The sequence below is a fragment of the Bidens hawaiensis genome, unplaced genomic scaffold, assembly GCF_021521415.1.
Source record: "Bidens hawaiensis isolate Kalapana, Puna unplaced genomic scaffold, B.hawaiensis_p1.1 tig00009570_1, whole genome shotgun sequence".
Classification (NCBI taxonomy): Eukaryota; Viridiplantae; Streptophyta; class Magnoliopsida; order Asterales; family Asteraceae; genus Bidens; species Bidens hawaiensis.
This window is the reverse complement of record NW_027491715.1, coordinates 87431-107584: the sequence shown is the minus strand read 5'-3', so window position 1 is coordinate 107584 and position 20154 is coordinate 87431. Positions and strand designations below refer to the sequence as shown.

At 33.4% G+C, this 20154-nt stretch overlaps 1 protein-coding gene and 1 pseudogene across 1 annotated transcript; one reads left to right on the top strand and one right to left on the bottom strand.

Annotated features, from left to right (window-relative positions):
• The first annotated feature begins 10135 nt into the window (after positions 1-10135).
• LOC143532907 (gamma conglutin 1-like) lies at positions 10136-11461 on the top strand (annotated as a pseudogene).
• A 936-nt stretch (positions 11462-12397) lies between these two features.
• Positions 12398-13835, bottom strand: LOC143532905 (putative aspartic proteinase GIP2). Its single transcript, XM_077027813.1, has one exon. It carries the CDS (start codon positions 13800-13802, stop codon positions 12501-12503), a length of 1302 nt encoding a protein of 433 aa, XP_076883928.1. The 5' UTR covers positions 13803-13835; the 3' UTR covers positions 12398-12500.
• Between the last annotated feature and the right edge of the window lie 6319 nt (positions 13836-20154).

Sequence of the window (20154 nt, the reverse complement as noted above, 5' to 3'; positions counted from 1 at the left end):
AGCTAAATTGGTGGTACGAGGCGTTGATTTGATTTCTTAAAAGTCAATATATATGCTGTTTTTCTTTTGACAAATAAGCACTTTTGAATAGGTTAGAAGATTTTTATTTTATTTTATTATTTTTTTTAATGTGTGTATTGGGAAAATCACGAAAATATTTGTTTTGGAAAGTTAACAAAATAGTCATTGACTTTATGAAAGTATCGATCAATTATTAGAGCGCGACATGTGTATTTTGACACTAATGGATATAATACGGCGCAATAGATTCAAAATAGACTAGCAGACTCGATCATTTTGGCATAATATATCCATCCATTGCGTAGCAGATTAGCTGCTACGCTAGAGGGCCTGCATTTAAAAAAAATAATGTATTTCTTAAATTTAACATGGAGCGTAAGATTTCACTATGACGCATTTCAGTTGGAAATTAAAAATAAAAAAAGTAAAACAGCTATTTTAGTTTTTTTGAACTGCAAGCGGCTATTTTGGTAATTCAAAAACTCAAGTTTATTTTGTTAATATCCTCGGTCAAATTGAGTATTTTTTTTCCTAACGTGTTTATGATAATTAAAAAAAATGTTTTAAGTTGACACTCGTAAGTCCTAACAAGTTTATAACCACTTCAAAACAATAGGAAGTTATACACTTTGATTTGTATCTTATGTTTTTAAAGGCAGCTAGCTAGGGAAAAGCTTATGAGACTTGAAGTATAAGCCATTGATCCACATGCCCATGAGCTGAATGCATGAATAAATATGAAAGAAGTCTTGCATTGAACTTTAAAGGAAATGTGCTAAACTTTATGTAAACAAATCAAGGAATATGATACACATAAACCTGCTTCTAAACTAGGCGTTATCCGCGGATTTAAAACCATAAATAAGAACGAGTATTACAAAATACAAGTGATTAAGCCACCAAGGATTTCAAAGACTAGAAATTAGTTGCTTTTAGGTTAAGCCAGGTGACAGGGCATCCTGATTGTGTCAAAATGAGGTGAAGCGGCAACCTAACACGTTGTGGCTAGATGTCGAAATTATAGCACAAGTTTTTAAGTGACACCGTGACTATGAACTACATATATGTATGTGAAGCATGACTTATCTCATGTACAATTCTAACCAAAACAAGAATCCCCAAGATAAAGAATCATAACAATTGAACTCCTAAGGCGAGGATGAACATATGTAAACACCTAAATATCAATGCAAACTCCGAAGCCTTAAGCACGTGATATAATTAAGTAATGGGTGTTTAAGGTTGTCCCATAGTTACAACCTTAGCCTCAAAACAATGATGTTCACCAGCAAACTAGGGGTATACATGTTTAAGATTGTTGAGAAAAATACATGGATGTATGTCTGAAGAAGAAAAGTTAGCCAAAACTTATGTTTGTTTAGCTAAATTACTTAGAAACAAAATAAGGGAACACCGAACACTTACCACACAACTTGGTTCATTATTTATGAAGAAACGATGACGGCAAGACCCAAATTGGTGGCGAGGTCCAAATTGTTTCGGTTGTTGAAGAGCCCATTATCAGCCCACTTTTGTTTTAAAAAAAATGGAAATACGGCCCCAAAAACTACAGCCCAAAATACAAGTCGCCAAAAGTTTTCAACCTCCCCGACTAGGGGTGAGCAACTTAACCGCCATAACCGTTTAACCGAACCATAACCGACATAACCGGTGGGTCGGTTTAGTGAATTTTCATAAACCGCCAACTATGGATCGGTTTTGGTTAAAGATAATCCAAACCCGCTATAACCGAACCGACCCATTTATTTAACCAACAACATGTTTGAGGCTAACTTCCACCGAACATATGATCGGAATACACCATTTTGATGGTTGTTCAACGTTTGTTATTGAGTTAACTTGGAATTTCATTGTTGAATAATATGTTGCCGTTTTTTTAAATGTATGGTATTAGTATTATGGATTATATATTTTGTTAGACTATGTAATGTCATTTTTTTAGTAATATTTGGTACCAAACTTTTAGTCGTAGATACATTGTTTTGGTTATGGTTAACCGACCCAAACAGACTCGTTATAACCTTCAAAACCGATTAACCGAAACCGCCATAATGGATCGGTTATGGTTATGGAAATCCATTAACCGCCATATTGGTTATGGTTATGGGTTTGGCTCAAAACCGCCTCAAACCGACCCATGCACATCCCTATCCCCGACTACAACATGGTCCATATAGTTGTTTTAATACATCGAGTAACTCCGGGTATACGTTATAACAGTAAAAGCAAAACATGCATGGATCGACTCATCAAGTTTCAATTGAAATAGAATCCTGATGAATGAACGGGAAACTTGATTAATATATTCTACCTCTTAACAAATGTCAATTCATTAGAATTAAGCGTACGGATATACATTTATACAAAACTATATCCTGAGCACATTGCACACACAATGGAATCGTAGACAATCAAATAAAATCTAATCCACGAAATAATATGATGTATGGAAAACATCATTATGGAAAAAAGTCATAACGGAAGTACAATAATTACCACAATGCCATTGTTTCTTCTATATATGTTTATTTATTGAAGTAGAGGAACCAATATAAAGATGGCCGGGCCTTGTGACGGAGAGTGGTGTGCGAGTATCGCTGCTAGATGAGGGGAGCTCGTAATTTTCATTCTCAATTGTATCACTCAGTTTTCGTTCTCAAGCAACTACTATCTCAAGCAACTACTAAGGGATAATGAGGGAGTCTAGCCTACTAATTTCAATTATTTAAGAAAATAAAAAAACTACATACCGTACTTTTCACTACTAAAAAATGGGTATTTTTGCTACAAAAGATTTATACAATTTTCCCACAACTCAAATTTTCCAACAAAATTTCCACAACTTTTCGTCAATAATCAAAAGCAAAAAAAGTCTTAAAATTTCACAAGTTTTCTACAAAGTAGCGGCGTAAAGCAGTGTTGTCATAATTTCGTCGAAAACATAAATCTATTTCCGACAAATTACCGACCATTAGTTTAATCATTTATTAAATATTGACCTTCAAAATAAAAAAAATCAACATACAAATGCATTAACACCCTTTTGTAGCAAAACAGTCGAAACTCTGGTAATTTGGCTACAAATTTGCTACAACTTCGAAATATATCATAAAAAACAACACTTTAGGGGCAAAACTGTGGCAAAACTTGCAAAGTTGGCTACTAATTTCTGGCAACTATGTATTAATTATTGAAAATAAAACATTAATAATAATGAAACCACACTTTTGTGGCAAAATAGACAGAATGCTTACAAATTTTGTTACAAATTTGCTACAAAATTGTAATATATTATAAAAATCACACCATTGTGGTAAAATGGTGGCAAAACTTGCAATGTTTGCTACAATTTTTTGGCAACTATGTATTAATTATTGAATATAAAAACTAATGATAATGAAACCACACTTTTGTGGTAAAATTGTGGCAAAACTTGTAAAGTTTGCTACAAGTTTCCCGCAACTTGTGTTATTTGTTTAATATAAAAATTAATAATAATGAAACCAAACTTTTGTGGCAACTTTGTAGAAATTTTTTGCTAGTTTGCCACATGTTTATGACAACTCGGTATTGTTTATTGAATATGATATTAATAATTAATAAAAACACACTTTTGTGGCTAATGTGTCACAAGACGGAATACAATAAAAATGGCAGTAGTGGTTGTGTTGTTATTACCTTGTGTTGTTTGGTAGACAAAGACGAAATACAATAAAAAAGGCAGTTAGTGGTAGTGGATGGTGGAGGGCAACAGTGGCAGATGGTGGCGGTAGCTGGTAGATGGTAATGGTGGTGGTGACGGTGTGTGCTGGAAAATGGTAGTGGTGGGTGGTGGTTGCAATGGCGGGTGGTGGGCGGCATGAGGTAATGGTGGCTGATTGTGGTGGGTGGCGGTGGAGGGCAACGATGGAGATAGCCAAGAGCGATGGTTGGTGGAAGTGTGTGGATAGGTGGTGGTAGTAGTGGTGGTGGTGACAGTGTATGATGGTAGATGGTAGTGATGGGTGGTGGTTTCTACGGCGGGTGGTGGGCGACAGAAGGTAGTGGTGTTGGTTGCAACGGCGGGTGATGGGTGGCAGGAGGTAGTGGTGGTGGTTGCAATGGCGGGTGGTGGGCGGCAGGAGGTAATGGTGTTTGATGGTGGTGGGTGGCAGTGGAGGGCAACAGTGAAGATAGCCAGGAGTGATTGTTGGTGAAAGTGTGTGGATAAGGGGTGGTGTCTGTGTATGTTGGTAGATGGTAGTGGTGGGTGGTGGGCGGCATGAGGTAATGGTGGTGGTTGCATTGGCGGGTGGTGGGCGGCAGGAGGTAATGGTGGATGGTGGTGGTGGGTGGCGGTGGAGGGCAACGATGGAGATAGCAATGAGCGATTGTTGGTGAAAGTGTGTGGATACGTGGTGGTGGTGGTGTATGTTGGTAGATGGTAGTGTTGGGTGGTGGTTTCAATTGTAGGTGGTGGACGGCATGAGGTAATGGTGGTGGTTGCAATGGCGGGTGGTGGGCGGCAGGAGGTAATGGTGGCAGGTGGCGGAGGAGGGCAACGATGGAGATAGCATGGAGCGATGGTTGGTGGAATTGTGTGGATAGGTGGTAGTGGTGGTGGTGGTGATAGTGTATGCTGGTAGATCGTAGTGGTGGGTGGTGGGCTGCAAGAGTTAATGGTGGTTGATGGTGGTGTGTGGCCATGGAGGGCAACGATGTAAATAGCCAGAAGCGATAGTTTAGGGAATTGTGTGGATAGGTGGTGGTGGCGAGTGGCCTTTGGGGGGGGGGGATAGTGGTGGTTGTTGGTAGTGGTGACGATGGTGTGCGCTGGGTGATGGTGGCGATGGGAGGAGTGTTGGTTAGTGGTGATGAGACACATACGGGAATATCTCTGGTTTGTTTTTAAGCAACATTATTATTATCATTTATATTTTACTTTTGACCCAAAATAACTTCCCACTTAATCCCAAATATTCCCTGCTAAACTCACCCCAAAATTTTAGGTTCCCCTCCAAGTACTAAACATCTCCTCTCCATCTCTCTGTGGACAAACAGATCCACAAAAGTCACACCTTCTTGCCTCCCTTCTCCACCTGTGTACCCTATTTCATTTTTTATTTCTTTCTTCCTTTAATAATAACAATTCAATCATCATTATAATATATATATATACATTCATCGTCCATCCCAATTCATTCTTCATATTTATATTCATATTCATCACAAACCCTTTACAGCTACCATCACTTGTTTTCTTCGTCAATTCACTTTCAACCAGGTATGTAACAATAATAAATCTTTAGATTTAGACAACTGTTCTTGTTTTTTCATATAATAATATTTGTTAATTAGGGTTGTTCTATAATACTTACAGGTCCTAATTCATGTGTGAAGGATCCACAAATATAGTCATGGAACAAAATAATTGGGGTTTTTTTTAGATCCTCAATTCTACTATAATTAGCAGCTGCCGATGATGTCTCTAGATTCGAATCCGAGGTTAGAGTTAATAATATGGGTTTAAATGATGTTGGTTTATGGTACGGAAGAAATATAGGGTGTAAAACAAAGATGGGGTTTAGATGCATTTTGGTATTTGTTTTAGTGGGTCTTTTATCATGTTAATTATGTTGAACCTAGTGGGTGTGGTTTTGTTGTTTATAATAAAATAAAATAAATCTGGAGTTGTTGGTATTTAGTTCAGAGAATATGTGTTTATAATATATTTAGCTGAGGTGTAGAATGTTGTTGCCTTTAGTGGTTTGTTTATGTTTGGGTTGGTTTTAGGTTTTAGTATTTGGCAGGGTTTATGCAGTGATTCTTGTATATGATCCTATGTGTTGGAGGTGGTTGTTTATTATGGAAATTGTCACTCTGTTTGCAATCTGTTGATTAATTAAAGCTTTTGTGGAGTTCACAACATAAGGACATGTAAAATAGTGATAAGACATTGAAACCCGATTTATAATATGAAAATTTGTCAAGAATCCTAGACTTTAAGTAGACACGATCTTTTGAAGAGATGCAATTCAATACATGTTACATAATATTATACTTGAAATAAATTTTAAAAGTTTTTAAAACAATTCGTTGGTTATTTTTTTTGCTTTTATTGTTGATTGCTCATTAATTTATGATAAGGTGGCTAATTATACCATGTTTAGTTTAGAACGGTGTTCTTTTAAGAATTTATTTATTGTTTTGTTTGATGCAGGTTAATTGGTGTGGTCGTCTTTGCTTCGCACTCGCAATGGTTTGATTCGAGGTATTAGTACTTTTTAACATGGTTTTTGGGCTGTTAGGTGGTTGTGAGATTCTAATGCGGGCAGTGATGTTTGACTTTTGTTGGTTTTTGTAGGTGTTTATTTCTGCTCATATTTTCGAAGAACTTTACACACTCTTTTTAAAGGCATGGTTTGCAGATATAACTTGTGATTAAAGGTATATGTGTTAATATGTGAAAAATATCTTTTGGTTCATATGTATTAATTATGCATCTTTTGACAAATTTTAGCTTCAAAAAGTTCAAAGTGGAGCTAAAAAAAGAACAAGAGTCCCGGCAAAACACAGAAACCTGCTAGGAACAATTTGAATAGACAAGAGTATGCTCAACAATCATATTGGACAAAAAACAGATGGAAGATATGTTGTTCGCGGATAAGTAAAACAACTTTCATTATGTATTAATGTTGTGTAGTTTTGTAAAAAAAAATACGTGTTTTTTTAGGATTTATTTTTATTTCATATTGTATACATTATTTTTTTTGATAATTTTTAGAAATTTTCTGCATTTTTGCGTAGTAGATATCTGTTTTTTTAATTCTTTTTTAGCAATTGTCGCATTTTTATCAGAAAAGTCATTCAAGATTTTGTTGCAAGTTTGTCGCAAATTATATTAAGTGTTTGTGGCTAGTTTGTCGAAATTATTATTGTTTTGTGGTAAGTTTGTCAGAGTTTTTATTGAGGTTTTGTAGCAACATTGTCGAAAACTTTATTAACGTTTTGTAGCAAACGAATATTTTTGTGGCAAGTCTGTAGCAAGCATTTATTAACATTTGTGGCAAGTTTGTAGTAATTTTTAAAAGGTTTTGTAGCGTGTAGGAAATTTTATTAACATGTTGTGGCAATTTTGTCTGAGTTTAAGTTTTGGTATTTGTCATTACTGATTAGTTAATTTTGTTAATGCCATTATTATTACTAATAATTTAAACGAAACAGTGACAAACTTGTCGTTAGTTTGTAGGAAACACTTGTGGCAAAATTGTGGCACCATTAGCGACAACTAATATTTGTCGTAAATCAGCAGCAAAAATTGTAGCAAAATTGCCAGAAACAAGATTTGCCACAGCTTTTTTTCTCTCAAATCTGTTTTGTCGAAAAATTGTGGCTACGGGCTGTTTGCCACAATTTTGCTACAAAAACTGCTGTCGCAAATCAGCATGTTTTCTAGTAGTGTTTTTGATTAACAGGTCTTCTCGTGTCTTTAACATGTACCGAATTGCCGGCCCTTTATAGAAGTATGACAAGGCACTAAAGATTACATGAACAAACACAATGTATTGCATTTATGCGAATACAATTTTTTGTCTGTGATTTAATAGATAAATCATTCATTAAGAAAGTCATTCTTACAAAGGAAATCATGAAAATATTCATTCTTATCAAGAAAATTAACAAAATAACATTGACTTTTAAACTATCAATCAACCAGAGCGTGATCACAAGAGCAGAACTCGAAACAGTATTGTTAACACGTTGTTGGTTACGAGACTGATTGTGGTGTTGATTGATCGATCCTGACACAAAAACTCGAAAATAAGCAACTAAAAGTCAGTATAAGACACTGTAAGGACCCGACAACAACTATTCTCAAAAAATTAGTTTCTTTAGTCTATGTCGTCAGGACTTTGATTTCGTTCAAAGTCTGACAAAAATTATTAAAAACGGGATCCGATTAATAATCTAAAACTCGAAATACGTTAAACTGAAACATAAAAAGTTGTATATAGGGATGGTGACGTGGACGCTTGGTACCGCAATTGGATATGCATAATATGAATGACATAATAATTTAATAAACTTATTTAATTGATTGAGTTGGAAATTGTTTTACACATTAAGATAATTTAGAAAAAACAATAGTAGTCACTTACGTCTATAACATATACTTTCCCATACAACTCCCACTTACATCCGTTGGCAATTTTATGGGGTGTAGAATGGTGTAGTTTCATGTATTCAACTTCATGTGGCAATGTACTAATCAATGCTTATACCGCAAGTATGTGGTTTTTCTTTTTTCTAAAATCTAGAGTTGATTGTGTGTCTTTATCTACAATTAAGGGTTGATTACATATATTAATTTCATTATTTCAAGTTTTTGAAAACTAATTCTACACTTAATCCTAACACTTTTTAGATGCCCTTCACTAATTTTACACGCATTTAACCAAAAATTTAGACGATAGCAAAAATTTATCAATTTAAGCAAAAGTGTTAAGGTTAAAGCCGTAATTTAATAAACAGCTGATAAAGAAGGAAAAATCATCAAAAAAGCCTAATTGATCAAGAAGATATAAAAATAGCCTTGCTTTTTAAATACATTAACAAAATAAAACTGACTTTCTGTTCTTGCGTCAACTCTCCATCTTATGCGCCTTCCGATTATCTCGTGAGTCATTATTTTCTTTCATTTACGACACACAACATGCCATATCACCTTCTACAAAAATCGACAATGAGTCTGCGCTAGTGTTAATCTCCAACACTACCATTGCTCCTGCGCCAAATGGGTTAATTGAGTTGTAATCTACCAAGTTCCATGACTATTTTAATAGTTTTTTTTAGTCAACACAACTATTTTGGTCATCCCCACCCCCACCCAAAAAATAAATTTAACTAACCTTAACATACGAACTATCTCTCAGTATTTAACTTTAAAATTTGTTTATTACGTGCACCTGAATTTAATAACTCTTTGTTATCAATTTTTATAAAATAGAGCATTAAACAATTTGAAAAAGTGACGATAATTTCAAGAATTTAAAGATGAAATCTTTTGCTTTGTCTGCCTTCCATTTCCGTGTCACTCTCGATCTCTTGACAATTTTTGATTAGATCAACTTTCTATGAACCCATGCACATAGACACATAGTTTATTCGATACTAGTTTTTATCCCTTTATTATGAGGGTTGTTTTATTTTATTTATTTTTAATATTTATTTATTTTTTAAATTTTATTTTTTAATTGTATGAAAGTTAATAATATACTTATGGTTTGATGATAAATTGTTTTATAAATAAATGAGATGTTATAATCCGGTTTAACAACTATATGAGTATGATTAAACTCAAGACCCGTTTATTTTTTACTATAAAATTGATTTTTTAATTATAAATAATATATATATATTTTTAAATAAATCAGGTATTAATTTTTAGTAAAATCATTCTTTGTAGGATTTTTATATCAAATATTTGGTGAGATTAGTTTTTAATTTAATGAGATGTTATAACCCGTTTAAAAAATATATGAGTTTGATGAGACCCATACCCGTGAATTCGGGTCAAATGCATGAGAAACCTATATTTAAAAATCAAGCAAATCTGGTGACTTCAAAAAAAGGGTAGCGACCACATCGCGACACGTAGGATTTTTATGTTTTCGTTTATATATATTATAGATTTCTTAATATTATATTATAACTAACAAATATAACATGAAGAACTTCATATTCAAATATAATATAACAAACCATAATAAACAAAATCAATGATGTGTAACATAAGTCTTACATATATATCTGTTTTAACAAGTTCTCAAATATGACTTTTATTATTCTAGTTATTAAAAAAACATTCTTATAGATTTAAGTTTGGTAAAGAAACAATATTTATTTTAATAGTTAACAGTTAACACATCTATATATATATATATATCCCTTTAGTGTGCATTAAGAAACCACAAATATTTTAAAATGCATTTGCTTCTACACCTAATTGTGCTATTTCATATCTCATGAACACAAAGCCATAGCACAATATGTACCACCTTACACTTCCATAGTTGTTCCAGTAACCAAACATACCGATGCCGCAAAGCCTTTATATAGCGTCGAAATCATGACGGCGTACGTAAACTTACAATACTTGCGTGCAAACTTCCTTATAGACATCGACGCTCCATTCATATGGCACGATTGCATCGTGCAATGGAGCATATATCCAGGCAGTTGTCCAAGCAACACACTTTGCAGGTTTCTTGTGAAGAATTTGAATGCACCGATGTGCGAACAACTTACGCTTATGATAATAATCCATCTTGCCCTCCAGTAACCAACAGTTTGACGTTACCTGGTTGGGGATTTTGTTCATGTCCGGTTAATGTTATAGACCCCATTACCGGATCATGTAGAGAAGCCTTGCTCAATTACGACGAGTTCACGGTTAACACAAGCAATGGTAGAAATGTTTTCACTGGTTTATATGGTGCTTATCCTAATGCAGCATGTGTTAATTCTTCTTCACTTGTATCATTCCCTAAAAATGTTATTGGTGTCATGGCATTTTCTTCCTCATCATACGCGTTACCAGCTTATTTGTTCGAACCGCTTAAGAAATCATTAGCTCTATGTTTGCCAAGCACGTCGTCCGCTCCTGGGGTTCTTTTCGCCGGGTCTGGTCCTTATTACCTTATTCCTAATTCGAATGTTGATGTTTGTAGTTTACTTTCGTATACTCCGTTACTAAAGCATCCAGACTCTTTTGGATACTATATTGGTGTCAAGGCCATTGTGATTAGTAATAAATCTATTGACATCACTGGGGACTTCTCTACTAAACTTAGTACACTTGAACCTTACACTATCCTTAAAACCGATATTTATAATCGTGTGATTAAGACGTTTTTGATTGCTACCATTGGAATCCCTCTTGCAAGACCAGTCACTCCTTTTAGCCTTTGTTACAAGACTAGTAACTACTTAAAGTTTCCCAATATTGATTTAAGTCTTCAGGATGGGAAGAAGTGGACTATAGAGATGGCTAACTCCATAAAACAAGTGACAAAAGACGTGGCGTGCCTAGCGTTTGTTGATGGTGGTGCGACAGCTGAACATGCGATTGTGATCGGGACATATCAGTTTGAGGATAACTTTCTGGTGTTTGATTTACAGAATTCGACTTTCGGTTTTAGTTCTTCGTTGTTGAAGTGGAAAACATCATGTTCAAGTTTCAACTTTACCATAACTGGTGGTAATTGAAGCTGGCATGTATATGTATTATGTACCCATGAATAGTTTGCTTTCTTAATTAATAAACACCTGTTCTATATATGTATATGATTTACCAAGAATCAAACTAACATATTTATGGGTCAACTAACCCAGAATCTAAACTCTTATGATCATTCATCCTCATGCTAGACTTCGGTACTAGCATCGTTCTCGTAATCGAAACAAGTAACAAAAATTAGTCTCCTAAGCTAGCCCATGAGGAAAAATAGCAAAGAGAAATATGAAGTTATGAACTAAAGACCAATTTTTTTAATATACTTGTAATTTCATAATGAATTGGCTTAGTGGCTAGTAGAGGTTAATTTAGTGGCTCACATGTAGACATGTAGTCCATTATAATGTAGTATGTGTTGATAAGCCCATTGTGTGAAATCAAATGAGTATTGGACTTTAAACACATAAACTTAGGATATATATCTTAGATATATTTCTATTGGTATTATGTTATGTGACAAATAAACTTATAATTATGTTATCAGCATGTATAATGTTTAAAATTTAATAGAAGTACCTAGTGTCTATTGTGCTTGTAGAAACAACTCATTTATTTTAAAAAAATTAAATTTGCATAAAAACAAAATAAAAAAGAAAAAGATTTTTTTTATGTTTGTGGGCTTTTAGCATTTCCCAACTGTTAAGAGGTGTACAAAGATAGTAGCCCAATTCCAGTTCTAGTTTCTTAATATGGTCATAACTCATAAGTAGAGGTGTAAAAAAAACGGTTCGGAATCGGTTAACCGGAAACCGAACCAAACCGGTTCCCAAGCCGAACCAAACCGCCGGTTTGTATAGTGGTTTGGATATTTTTCAATCAAACCGGTTTTAAAACCGTTTTTGTTGTCTTAAACCAGTTTAAAACCTACCCGGAACAGTCTGGATCGATTTGGTTACTTCTATGCTTAAACCGGTTACTAAACCGAACCGGTTCGGTTTGTAAAAAAAACCGGTTTTGTACACCTCTTACTCATAAGGATGCTTGTTATATCATAACTACTCGTGTTGTTTTTATGCCTTTAATAAAGAAAGATAAATAAAAAGATTATGTTAAAGAAGAACATATCACTTATACGTAAAACCAAATCACTGAAATATACTATTTCAACACCTAGAAACTTGTTCACTCAACTACTCTGGAAACATATATAGAACAAGTTGAAGTTTATTATTAGGGAACAGCTTCAAGGGCTATTAGTGAGTGTAAAATTGAAGTTTGCACAGCTAGTCTGCCTGCGTAACAGCGAATTACTAAACCCAAAGGTCATATTCTCCAAATCAAACTCCAGAAAATTATCCTCAAACTGAAGTGTCCCAATCACGATTGCATGTTCAGTCGTCACACCACCGTCAATAAACGCTAGGCATGCCACATCTTTTGTTACTTGTTTCATGGAGTTAGCTGTGGATATAGTCCACTTGTTTCCATTAGACATGACCAAATCAATATCAGGAACCTTTAAAACAATTTGCCTAAATGTCCTGAAACACAAACCGAACGGTGCTACTGGCCTTGCACGAGGGATCCCTACTGCATATATCGAAAATAACCAAATCACACGGTTGTAAATGTCGGATCTAAGAGTAGTGTAAGGTTCAATTGTACTAAGTTTGGTAATTGCATTCATAGGAATCTCTATAGATCTTTGTTTAATAACAATGGAATTGACACCAATAAAGTATCCGAATGAATCCGGATGCTTTAGCAAAGGAGTATAAGAAAGTAAACTCTTTATGTCAACATTCGATTGCGGAAGAAAGTAATAAGGGCCAGAACCGACGAATACAACTCCCGGAGTGGATGTTGTGCTAGGAAAACATAGAGCTAGTGATTTCTTAAGAGGTTGGTATAAATAAGCGAGTAACGAGTAAGGTGAGGACGAAAATGCCATAACACCGGTAACACTAGAAGGGAATGACCCAAATGACGAAGAATTAGCACATGCCGCGTTAGGGTTTGCACCATAATAACCATTCAAAGCATTTCTACCATCACAAGTGTTCATTGTGAAATCGTCGTAGTTGAGAAGGGCTTGATCACACAATCGTGTAATTGGGTTCACAACATTGACCGGGCACGTACAATATCCCCAACCAGGTAACGTCGAACTGTTGGTCACTGGAGGGCAAGATGGATTCTTGTATGAGTAAGTAGTTCGAACATCGGTGCATTGATATTCTTCACAAGAGACCGGATAAGTGCAAAGCGTGTTGTTAGGACAACTTCCGGGGTGTATGTTCCATTGAAGGATGCAATCGTGCCATATGAATGGAGCATCGATGTCTATTAGAAAATTTGCACGGTTGTATTGCATGTTTGTGTATGATGTCATGATCTGAACGCTATAGAGAGGCATAGCGGCGTCGGTGTGTTTGTTAACCGGAGCTACTACGGAAGTGTATGGTGGAACATAGGCAGATATAGCTTTATGTTCTTGAGAGATGAAGACTAGAACTGTAAGGACTAGTTGTATAAGCAAAAACATCTTTGAATGGTTGTATATTCTCAACTGTATAGGTTAATTATGTGGAGATGGTTCAAGTGTATTTATATGTTCCATGAATACATATCCAATTAATTATTGGTTTATTAAAAAAACAGTTTTGGATCGTTAATTGAATAATTTTTTACTTTTTGTTTTCACAAAACCCGTTTTTAAGCGTTTTAGTTTTTTGGCTGAGCGCGCGTTTTAGAATATTTTGACTTTGAAAGTCTCGCGTACCTATCGTACGTTAAACAATTATTGTACAGTAACCTCACCCCATCGTATATATACCTGATTTTTTTCAAAGTCTCTAATTTCGCCATTAAAGATTTGTTTTCTTAAATTCGTGAATCTTTAATACTTTCTTTTTTAGTCTAAAAACGCATAAATATCTTATAAGCAAAATTTACACGTCTATTTATATATTTTTTTTTTCACAATTCTCTATTTAAATTGATTATGGGCATGGGTTTGACGGTGTCCAGCTGACATCGATTCATGTGACAGGACATAATCGAGCAATATAAGCATCGTCACATACACCACTTGAATACATGAATCATATCAATATATCTATCTATCTATAAAGTCGGCTAGAGGAAGTGGCATATGTACGAGAAAATTTCTGTCATAGATGCAGCCTCATATTAATTTTACTTTTAATAATATACGTATTATTCACATCCTTTCTCTACCTGAATTTTCTTTACTAAATGTCTACGAAGTACGAACCTAATATTAAACTCAGCCAAAGGTCTATGAACCATTAATGCGCATCCGCCTTAACCACCCGACCAAGCCTTCATTTGGATAATCTCCCCACTCAACATTTAACTATATATATATAATTGTCTACCATGAAATCCTACATGTCACTCTCAGGTTGTTCCCCCCATTCTCTAGAGCCACCAGATTGTTTGATTTCTAAATGGAGGTTTTTCATGCATTTGACCCGTATTTGCGGGTATGGGTCTCGTCAAACCCAGATAGTCTTTAAATGAGTTATAACATCTCATTTATTTGTGAAACTCTTTCATAATCAAACAATAATTTTTGCGGGTCATGGGTCTCATCATATCCGGATAACCCTTAAACGGGTTATAAAATTTCATTTATTTGTGAAATAACACATTAATCATCAAAGAATAATTTCCACGGGTTATGGGTCTTACCAAACCCTAATAGCACCCAAACGCTAAAAAATATAATAACAAACTAATATATATGTATTAGATTAAAACAAAACTACATTAAATAATAAAATAAATTATCATAAAATAGCAGAACGATTAAAAACAAAAACTTGAATAAACCTCCGTAATACGGGAGGATCAAACTAGTATATGTATATATACTAAACGGGTGTAGTATTGTTCATACGACCACTGGTTTTAATATACTAGCTATATAATGCATATATATATATATATATATATATATATGATCATGAGAGAACCTTTTTTAAATTGAGAACTATGAGAACCATTTTGGACCACAAAAAACCAAAAAATAAAAAAAATCAAAAAATCAAAAAACACAAAAATCAAAAAAGTATAAAAACCAAAATTCTTATTTTATCATCCCGGTTTCATAAAAAAAACTCGGTTTAGCTAAATTATATACACATATGTATAATATATACATATATGTATATTTACATGTTTTTTTGTACACATGTGTATAATTTAAGATAAATGATACTGTACATATGTGTATATTACGTAACTAAAGATTATATAAAACATATGTGTATAATACGACGTTTTTTTTTTGTTTTTTTTTTGTATTTTTTTATTGAAACCGGAATGAAATATAAGAATTTTGGTTTTTTTACTTTTTTAAAATTTTTATTATTTTTTGTTTTATGATTTTTTTAAATATTTTTTTAAATGTGTTTTTAGTTTTCCAAAATGGTTCTCAAAATTCTCAATTTACAAAGGATTCTCTTAGGATCCTTACCCTATATATATATATATATATATATATATATATATATATATATATATATATATATATATATATTAAATTGCTTGCCTTTTTTGTTTGTAAACAATCAATTTAGTATATGGTTATTGGTATGCGCAACATTATATCACCTCCTATCTTTGGAAGTTCCATGAGGTCACAAGTGTCGGTAAGCCGGTATGGCTTTGAAGTACACCTTAACGTTTAGGGAGTTAAAGCTGATTTGACATAGATCAATAAGTGGAAAACCAATCCCTTTATAGGTTAAGGGACGTTAAAAGCAAGATTTGTTAAAACCACTTCCTTCATAAGTTAAGGGGAGTTAAAAACCACATAATAATATGTTTTTAAATTAATTTGCTATGTGACGTCTATGAATATGAATAATTTAATTTTATTCATTAATCTTGGTGTGCGATGTACATTATATAAATTCTAGCTATCGCACATACGTAATAGACCCGCAATATTTGGAGAGTACCAAATTTAAAAGGTTTGTTCTTATCCATACAATCTAAATTAGCTTTAATACGAAGAGTATATGATAATAAGTACCTAAGTTTAAATTTAAAACACGTACATTAATATAAGCTAAAATAATATTCATAATCTACAAAATAATTTTATTTTACTATACTAATAAATAAAAATAATAATGTTTAGTTGTCCTAACCACATTCAGTCATAGCATAAAATTCTTTCGTAATTTTCTAATATCTCTTCTCATTAATTCATGCTATCCACGGGTTATTGGTGAAAATAGTTTGACGCATGAGTTACAACATTTTCAATATATTTCAAGATATTATACACACATTAGTGATCATTTACAACAATTTAATGCCTAAAATATAATTATGTTCAATGTATACGTTATTTTTTATAAAAAAATTCAACACATTCTTAACAATAATGGCTCGTGAATTCAACATTTGTTAGAATCCTGCAATTCATGTTTTTTTTCTAAAAATTTATAATCCAAGTTGTTTGTTTTTTGGAAACCATCAATTACATATTTTTTTTATATCATAAATTTTTATCAGAGTCTCAATTTCAACAAAAGAAATAAGATCATATACAAGGATAACTTTTCATAACAGTTACTTTTATATGACATGCACCAAATCATGTTATGTACCTATAATTCTTTAGTTTTATTATTGTTGTGAATCCGATTTGTATTCATTTTTACTACGTCTATAAACTCATAACAATATTTAATCATTTTCTATGTTTTCTATGAACTGATAGATAATTTTAGGAAAAAAAGGTGGGTGTCCCTAAAATATCCCCTAAAAAAACTACATGTACAAGTTACCAAAATAATGAAAAAGTTAATCAAGTTTGTAAAACAACTGAAAAGCTATACACAATATGAGGTGTCAGTTATTAAAATATAATTCTATTTAATTAAATTCATTAGCTTCATAGTCAAAAGATTCCATCTAATTTACTTCATACATACCATACATGTATACATGCACACACACCATCTACCCTTTTTTCTTGTTCTCCATTAAAGTAAAAGTTAAAGCGAAAGTTAATTTTCACTTTAATTATTTGCGATGGCAACTAGTATACTTACTTTACTTGCATTTTACTCTATATTTAGAGAACCTTAGTCGTCATATGGGCTGCAATTCCAGACCCGGAGTTAACTGCAGGAGTGATCAATAATAAACGATCACAAAAGTTATCATCCCATAACTTCATACATGCTTTTTTCTTTCCGACTTCCATTAGTCTAAATATGAACCTTTCGGCTTAGTTTCAGCCTTTCAGGTAAAGCTCGCGGGTTGATCCATTTAACCCGTTTTTTTTTTTGTTTTTTTTATTTTTTAAATGTGTTTTTGTAACAAATTAAATAGTTAAGTAACTTATGCCAAGTTTTAAAACTAAAAAGGAAATTGACAAGGTTTTATATGAATTTTATATATATATATATATATATATATATATATATATATATATATATATATTGTTTTAAAATTGTAATTTTTAAAATATAAATATGTGAAACAAAATTTCGGGTCAACCGACGAATATGCGTGTTGTTCGGTTCTCATTCCGTAAATTTTACAATTTGGCTTGGGTTCGACCCACAAACAGGAATTGTTATGTGGTCCCAACCGTTTCTCTAAACACACTGTGTTTTGTCTATGAATTATTGATATTTATCATGACCGGTGACTTTTATAAATTTATATTATTTGCATCTTGCGATTGTTATTATTTGCATCACTGAATTTAGTCAAAAAGGCCGTAATTATGTAATACCTTGGATTTATAAATGAAAATTGTGGTTATTCTAGGAGTATTTGGAAGAACTTGACTCGTTGTTGCTACACGCGTCAAGAAATGAGCCCGGAGCTTCAGTTAAGTCAATGAAGTCAAACATTGGCATATCTGTTAATGTGTTAAAACAGGTTTGATCCGAATTTGAAGCGGTTGTAGTAGATAAGAGTTTTGGTAAGTTTTTCATTCCATTGTCTCGGGGCTTGTTTTAGACTGTACAAGGATTTTTTTTAGTTTGCAAACTTTGAGTTATTCATTTTCTTCAAACTTTTTTGTTCGGTTATTTACATTTTGTTGGAACTTTTTACTCACCTCTACATGTAACAAACTAGGTGGCATTTATCTCCTCTATAATATACTTAACTGTCACTCAAAAACAAATCCAACCTCATAGTCATGATATATGTGACCTCAACTAGATATCCATTTTAATTTATATAAATCCAACATCTAAATCAAGGCAAGTTGGTCGATTGGTCGGTTTTAAACAATTCATGGTTCGGTTTAATGGGTTTTCCGTAACATCACTATTATAACTAATAAGAACATAAATAACATAACTTTAAGACTGAAGTCATAAAAGAACGAAATAAAAGTGGACATAGATACGGAAAAATGTGGTGGTGATTTGTGCCCCCACCACGAGGAGCTTAAAAGTTAAAGGTATGGGCCCGTTTATACGATTAGTGGGCCCAAAGGGTGGGTTATTGACCACGATTTTCTTATTGCCATACACATGACCATAGGATTATTCTTTATGGTGAGGGGCATCGATGTCCCTCCATATTGTTACGTTAGTGCCACGTAAGCACCGGTGGGCGGTGGCATCGAATCCCCAACCTTATAATTCCACACTATGGTTTAATGCCCCTGGCCCCCCATTATACATACATATGCATATGTATGTATCTGTGTGTGAGAGATGGAAAGAGAGGGCCCACAAAAATTACCAAAAGCGCCCATGTTATGACAATCCTTCCTCCCCCCCCCCCCCAAACCCACCACCAAGGACGCCCCTTGGTGTTGTTTAGCGCCCACTTCGCCCCTCCAGCGCGCCCATAGCGTAAAGTCTAACCATTGTCTCCTTATCTTTTTTTTTCTATGTTTTAACTAAATTTCAACTCACTATTAAAGAAAAAATAAATCCCCCCCCCCCCCATGTTATCGTATTTTCAAAATAAAAACTCAAAACCCTCATAAACGTGTTTGATGATCATATGACACAAGAAAATTCAAGGAATGTTCATTAGTCATTTACGCATTTAATGACTTTATTAAAAAACTACATTTGAATCAGCCAACGTCTAAGAGTATATCGTGTTTGCTTCATTTAAAATACACCAATGAATGATTTCATTATTCATGGAACATATTAATTTATAAGTTTTAGAAGCATATTGACTGATTTAGAGACTACCTGTTAATGACTTAGCACAAGGTTGTCAAACAGCCGATTACGACGCTCCTTTAAATATTTTCTCAAGCAATCCATTATATCTCATAAATTTTCTTACATTTTCACGCCATTCTCAGTATTTTTTTTTACCTATTTGGCTATTTATTAGGTAATTTATAAGAATCCTAACATATTATATGAAATGTGACTGGAAAAACAACTGGAAAATTTGGTAGCTAGTAAGTTATCATGACGTGTGAGATCAGTTACAAATGATTTATCATCAATTTATTAACGCCTGAAGTACGAACCCTACTTTATTTATTTAGTAAAAACAACATATAAACTTACTCTTAGGTATTCGCCTTTGGGGTCGATTGGAATGCTCTTGGAACCCCAATCCCTTGTTATAAAAGTTATTGATGTTTAATAGATTCTCTTAGCTATAGTAAATAATAAAATAACACTATATTATTAAGGGGGTGTTTGGGATTCCTTATTTTCATCAATTTATAAGTAATAAACTTTTTGAAAAATTAATAAGATGTAGGTGTTTGACAAACAATAAGGTTTTTTTAATTTTAACTTATGGAGAAGACAGAATATAAGGGTTTTGAAAAGTTAGGAATATGTAACTTATTAACTTAATGAGTTTGATTTACCTATTACACCCCTCTAACCCTCAAAACCTATTAC